At 35.6% G+C, this 7,061-nt stretch overlaps 1 protein-coding gene across 1 annotated transcript; it reads left to right on the top strand.

The window, feature by feature from the left end:
* The first annotated feature begins 4,810 nt into the window (after window positions 1–4,810).
* Window positions 4,811–6,710, top strand: LOC108345298 (pectate lyase). The gene is made up of 4 exons (XM_017583886.2): window positions 4,811–5,031; window positions 5,137–5,806; window positions 5,909–6,151; window positions 6,328–6,710. Exons 1-4 carry the CDS (start codon window positions 4,811–4,813, stop codon window positions 6,550–6,552), a joined length of 1,359 nt encoding a protein of 452 aa, XP_017439375.1. The 3' UTR covers window positions 6,553–6,710.
* The last annotated feature ends 351 nt before the right edge of the window (window positions 6,711–7,061 follow it).

Genomic DNA, 7,061 nt, shown 5'->3' on the forward strand with positions numbered 1-7,061 from the left:
ACATTAGCCCATAAGTCAGAGTAATTTGTTCAGAATGTGAGGACTTAAAGTAATCGTCCCCACCTGTTCGTAGAATTGAGATATGAGTTATCCTTTCTAGCCTAGTCTAAGAAAAAAATTCTTCCTTTGAGACATTGTGATGCTTTTAAGTTTTGTGGTACTTTGATTCTCTCGTCCTAATTGTTGGCTCCTATTTTCGAAACGTCACATTGCTTCATAAATTGTGTCTGTAAGAGAGATGTGAAATGACGTTATCTTTGGATCATTAGATCAAAGTTGATCCAACGACTAAAGTGCCTCGATTGTTAACTTAGGTCCTCCTTATAAACAGGGGTGGGTCTCCCCATGGCACTCTATTTTCTTCTTTAGAGCTTTTTCGTGATGCATAGTTCTTAATAAGGTAATAATGATTAGTTTCATCATTTCTTCATCGTCTGAGGGGCTTTCTGTAGGGAAGTCAGGGGGTATGCAAATGACATATCTTCGTCGGTTTTAGGTTCACATTCTGATCGGTATCACAACCAAGCGATCAAACTGTTTCCCAAAAGGGGAAGACACCGATTCATAATATAGATGTGGAAATAGATGTCAATGGGAAATGGGACGAGTTCAATTTGTTGCTCATTCCTGAATATGAGTGGGTGGATGAGCAAGTCCATGAGTATGCGACTGAGTATAATTGGGGGAAGGGGGAGTGTTCTCTTTGCTATTTGGTCGAGCACGTTGATTTCCTTAAGGAAGGTATTGCTAATACTCTTTGTAGCTTTGGCGTTTTTCGTGGGAGTGATTGTGTATTTCGTAGGTGTAGAGAGTATAAGAAGAACTTCTTCTATGCCTATACATGCATGTTCTCCAAACTGAACGTGTGATTCCCCTTTGACACTTTCACGATGGGCGTTTTGTTAGAGTTGAATGTTTTCCTTACACAACTTCACCCTAAGGGATGAGCGTGTTAAGACAAGATTGTGTAATAAGACTAAAATGTCTAAACACTCTTGCTTTGAAGTTTAACAAACAATATTGATTACGAAATGACCTATGACAATGTTATCATCAGAATAACAAATAAATGAAACAAGTGATGCATGAAAAATACTCTAAGAAACCCAAATAACTTAGGCAAATCTTAGAAAAACACTTAGGTATAAACAAGACGCACCACTAAACGTTCCCCAAATTAATGTGTAAATGAAAGTCATGCTGAATGCAAGTGTTATACATCACTAGATGATAAAAGAATAAAATCTCAATATGTTTTAGTAGGTAAAAGTGTCAAGGCAATGTTTTTGGAAAGCATGCTAAAAGTCTTGAGTGACATTGCAAAAACTTGTGATAGATAACATCGTGCTAAATGCATGTGCTGAATAAAACAAAGAAAAATCTTAAGCGTTTACATAGGCTAGACATACCATATGTTGAATGATTCACTTCATCCAACGATGAAGTCTTCAATCAATTACTTGACATCTTAGTGAGAAGCTTAAATGATGAAATCCTACCTAAACGATAAAAAGCACAAAAAAACACTTTGTTATTCAGAACAAACATTAAATTACATTAAATGCACAATGTTTAAAAAACAACAAAAGTGATAAGAGAAAAAACATATTTGTTGTATGCATATCTACTCTACTTTGTGTAGATTGCGTATTACAAGCATCCACTTGCTTTATCTATAAACCAGAAGTGGACATTAGGACGTCCTAATAGTACATTATATAACGTATTCGCCTTCACTAACAAGTATCACACTCTAATCACTCTACTTCTTTGGTCCTTGCTCACAAACCTCGTACGAAGGTCTATATATCCTCTCGTGTCAACTCTTTAGAGATGTCTAACTTTAAGAAAGTTTTCCAGTATAAGATGCTGACCGAGCTTCCTTAGTTAATGAGAATTTTGCTCAACACAAAAATCAACTAATTCAACCGAAATGACCATGGGGTCGTCCTAGTCGGGGTCAAGTACCTTAAAGGTTTCGTCTATAAATGTTATGATCGAAATTCTTCTTCTCAACCTTTCCACCATGTTAATTGATCGCAAAGCTAGAATATGTCGCTTTCGAGCTAAGGAAATGTGGTCACCACCCGCGAACCCACCAAATATGGCTTGATCCATTCCTCTTAAAGGCTTTTCCCTACTTCTCAAGTGGCTATCACTCCTACTTTGCTTCGGTCTCGACCACTTTTGTGGTCTATTGGCTTTTTGATCTCTTCGTAGCTCTTCTCTAACACAAGGGGCTTCATCTTGCATCAACAAACTTCTTTAAATATCTAGCTTGTATATATTAACACTTCAATATTATCTCTTAAAGTTGTATATTCCTCCGTGTTACGTCCCAGATTACGTGGTATTGGCATTCATAAGAATTTAACAGGGTTTTGGCTTTTTTAGAAAGGGGTAAGAGTTCAACATTGAGCGTTTAATCTAGAACATATGATTAAGAGGCGTTAAGAGGGATATAGCTGGTGAAATGAAGAAACCTAACTTGATAATTTTTCTTGTTGGAATTCTCTTCTGTCCTGACCTGGTTTTTGAAATCTCTCAACTCCTCTGCTTGCATGAATGTTGTCGCTCTCTACCTCAATCCATCCACATCTACAACTAGTTGCATGCATAAGCTATCAATGAAAGGCCCATGTCTCAGCATGGTGATCATGTGGTGCATGGTCACTTTATGACTCAAATTCCTAATCTGAAGGGCCACCTTCCCAAATTGGTCCATAAAGGTCTGAAGGGATTCTACCTTTTCCTGCCTGATATTGACTAGTGTGATGGACATCATCATATGCTAATGACTCGTAGCAAACTGAGCTCCAAACTTTGCTTTAAGTGTGGCAAAACAATCAATAAAGTTTGTTAACAATTGAGTAAACCATCCTGACGTTGCTCCCTTCAAGGACATTGGGAACACCTTACACCAAACAACATCATTGCATGTATAAAACGCCATATGCGTTACGAACATACTAATGTTTTCATTTGGATCTATTGTTCCATCATATTTATCGAATGTTTGCATCTTCCAATGATCTAACATTGGGACATTCATGATTTTTGTGGTGAAAGGATACATTTTGGCTGTATCAACAATAACTATTGTAGACAAGTTATAGTCTCTACTTCCTTCATCACTTCCCCCTTGGATCAATCATTCGTGCTCCGCCCAAGGTTAATTTAGCATGCTCCAATTGAGTTGGAGTAAACAGAGTGAGACCTTTGTTATTTGTGAGATGTCTTATTAGTGCATTTTCTTTGCGCAAAACTTGCAGCTCTTTATTGTCTTCTTCATGTCTTTTCTTCATCTCTTTCATGTCCTTATTCATTTTTCTATTCATTTTTATAGAATCCAGGTCCTATTCTTCAGACGCTTCCTCCAAGACTACATTGTTCATCATGTTCCTGGTGGTCACCATATAGGTATTGTTCGTGCTCTTTCGGTCCCACAGTGGACGTTAAAATATTCTTGTAAGGCTAAGGATACACTGACACTCACTTTGATTTTCTTGTCACATAGTTCGCTACTTAATATTTTTCTCTTAATTATCTTCTCTCCTGCTCGGTCCATCCTATCAAATATTTGTCAAAGACATTATGATGCTCATGTCAATGTTCGGTTAAGACAACTCAATAAATATAATAGATCTAAAAGTATTAAATTTCTTATATACATGTCATATTTATAGACCATTGGATTGACTTTTACCTTAATGATAGTCTAATAAAGATCCAATTACCTTTCAATCTCGTTTAGCATAATAATCTCATAATTAACGGTTAGATTTATTATCTTTAACTGTTGGTTGACTATAATCTTAGAGATCAACCCATATCAAATCTCAAATCGATGTGTACGATTCTCTACCTATTTCATGTTGTATGTACACTTGGTATGAACATTGTTTGTGACAACCTCATCCAAGTGCTTCCATTAAACTCCAACAAAGTCAGAATATCGTTGCATAAAAATTTTGGTGTGTGATATCGCTTAACCAATTCCACAACATAGCTACAAAAGGACAAGGTAAAAATAAATTAACAACAGTTTCATGAGTTATAACAATGGACAAAATACAGATTTGTTTTAAATGATGCTTGCGTATATAAAAGAGGAGTTTTTTAAGATTAAAAATTAAAAATGTCGAATAGCTTTTTAAGATAAGAGAAGATGAGTAATTTTATTAAAAAGTATAATAAAATTTGAATGTTATTTATTTAAAAAATAAGAGATGTACATGTATATTTAAAAGCATAGGAAATATAGTTAATTTATTAAAAACATGAATGAAATAGGTTTTAAATCTAGAAGGGTTAGACATTTAGTTTAGATTTTCCAAAAGAAAATTCGTTGTCATAAAACAAACTGTATCCTATCTCAAGCAGGTGGTTAATTTGAGCTAAAAGCTATTTGACATCAGAAAAAGAATGTTGCGGTTACATTTGAAAGCTAAACTATAAATGTTGTTAGCTACTAATGCTTACAAAGGAATGGTGTATAACATGTCTGGTCTTCCACCTCTCAAGGTAGAACAAACAAAAAATTATAGCATCTAAGATTGTTTGAAATGATCCACTTTTGTAGGGTTAAAATCATTGATGGCCTTGAAATGGAAACTATCTCCATTGTTGTCTCCCTTAATGTGATCATTCATGGAGCATATATATGAACATATGTAATTGTGTATTCATTTCGTTGCTAGAGTATTATTAATAATTCCATCAATTCGGCTGAGGTTCTTAATACCCCTTGGCCGCTATCACCCAAAAAAATCATTACTTAAATAGATAAATAAAAAAAATTATATGAACAATGACTAAATTATACAGCATCTTGATTTTAACCTGTTTGGTAGTGACCATACCTACCTTATATGGCAATATTTTAGAGGATGAAGAGTATTGGGGGAAGCAAGCTGCATTATTTGATGAGTATTGGAAGAAAAAAGAAGCAAGTGCTGAACTAGAGAACAAAAGAGCTTATATTAATGATCCATTTTCATTCAGCGGCAACGTGACTGATAATATTTCTGAGTGAGTGTCATGTTCAGTTTTATGGGAAAATCTTCACATATTCATGTATGGCATGTTGCTGAGTAATTGTATTTTGTTTTTTTGCTGTTTGTTATGACATGACAGCCTGATAATTAGTGATGAAAAAGCGGAAAAAACTGGAAGAAGGAATTTGGCAGGAAAGTTAACAAATAATCCGTGCTTGGCAACAAACCCGATTGACAGATGTTGGAGGTGTGACAAGAAATGGGAAAAGAATCGGAAGAAGCTGGCAGATTGTGTGCAAGGTTTTGGCAGAAGCACTGTTGGAGGACAGAAAGGTTCGTTTTATGAGGTAACGAGTAACTTAGATAATGACATGGTGAATCCTGTTCCTGGTACCCTTAGGCATGCGGTTACACGAACTGCACCCTTGTGGATCTATTTTTCTCATAGCATGACCATTAGGCTGAGCCAGGAGCTGATTGTGGCAAGTGACAAGACCATTGATGGAAGAGGAGCTGATATCTACATTATGAATGGTGCTGGTTTTACCCTCCAATTCGTCAAGAATGTCATCATCCATGGAATCAAAATTTTTGACATTAATTCTGGCAATGGTGGACTTATCAGAGATTCTGAGACCCACTACGGTCAAAGAACTCAGAGTGATGGTGATGGAATTTCCATCTTTGGCTCTAGCTATGTTTGGATCGACCATGTTTCCATGAGAAACTGCAAAGACGGAATGATCGATGCCATTATGGGTTCTACTGCCATTACCATCTCCAATTGCCACTTCACAGACCACAATGAGGTTATTACTTTGGTAGTTCTAAAATACATTTAGAAATAGTTGTAATTATAATGAGATGGATCATTTTAAGTAATAGATGAGTAAATTTTATATATGATTCAGGTGATGCTGTTTGGTGCGAGTGACAGCTATGATGGTGATAAGCTAATGCAGATCACACTGTTATTCAACCACTTTGGTAAGAGATTAGTTCAAAGAATGCCAAGATGCAGGTTTGGTTTTTTCCATGTGGTTAACAACGACTACACTCATTGGGAAATGTATGCCATTGGTGGTAGCAAGCATCCTACAATTATTAGTGAGGGCAACCGATTCACAGCCCCCAACGACAATAATGCTAAAGAGGTAATATATACTCAAATCTATCATTTTTCTCATGTTGGTATCATCATGAATTATATATATTATACACACATATAGTTGAAGACCTTGTGTTGAATCATAATGTTATGAGAATCAGACTTCAAATAGTGAAGACTTTGTGATGAGATGCAAAATGAAATTGATTGGTGTTGGTGAAGGTAACAAAGAGGACCTACGCAACAGAAGAAGAGTGGAAAAACTGGCAATGGAGATCAATCAGGGATGAGCTAGTGAATGGAGCTTATTTCAGAGAAAGTGGGCCCGTTTTAAAGAACAGACCCTTCACAAAGAAGGACATGGTGTCCTCCAGGCCTGGTTCGTATGTAGTAAGGCTCAGTCGCTACGCTGGGGCCCTAAGATGCGTTGAGGGCAAACCTTGTTAGACATCATCATCATCATCACCATTCTGTGCCAAAACCAAATCCCTCACAAACTCCTTTCCCTCCATCTTTCTCTGACATCTGTGTACAGTGTAAGCTATATATGGTGTATCCTTTTCCATGCATGTAGATATACGAGGTAGATATTCTTGTATATTCCAACCGCTTCCTACCGCTGTTGTTTATTTCTCACTGTTTCTGTTTCTTTGTACAGTCTCGGATTTCTTTATCATATGTATCAGAAAAATGGATGTTAATGCAGTTTAAATCATTTTGCATCTTTAATCACAACTATGGTAGACTCCGTTCAAAGAAAATATCTTTAAATAATTTAGAAAAATCTAATTGTTATTAGTCTCGGTTTAAAAAACATCCACAAATATTTTAAAACTCCCAAATATTTACGTATTAAAATAAAATCTAAATTAAATTAAATTACAAATATAATATAATATAAATTAAATATGAATTAAATTTAATTTTAAATAAATTTAATCTAAAAAATATAAATT

This window comes from Vigna angularis, chromosome 10, assembly GCF_016808095.1.
Source record: "Vigna angularis cultivar LongXiaoDou No.4 chromosome 10, ASM1680809v1, whole genome shotgun sequence".
Classification (NCBI taxonomy): domain Eukaryota; kingdom Viridiplantae; phylum Streptophyta; class Magnoliopsida; order Fabales; family Fabaceae; genus Vigna; species Vigna angularis.

Excerpts from the sequence above, each read along its gene's own strand:
- LOC108345298 (XM_017583886.2), top strand. The coding sequence starts at position 4,811 with ATGACTAAATTATACAGCATCTTGATTTTAACCTGTTTGGTAGTGACC. Across the intron at positions 5,807-5,908 it reads ACTTCACAGACCACAATGAG|GTGATGCTGTTTGGTGCGAG; the intron begins GTTATTACTTTG and ends TATATGATTCAG. Across the intron at positions 6,152-6,327 it reads ACGACAATAATGCTAAAGAG|GTAACAAAGAGGACCTACGC; the intron begins GTAATATATACT and ends GTGTTGGTGAAG.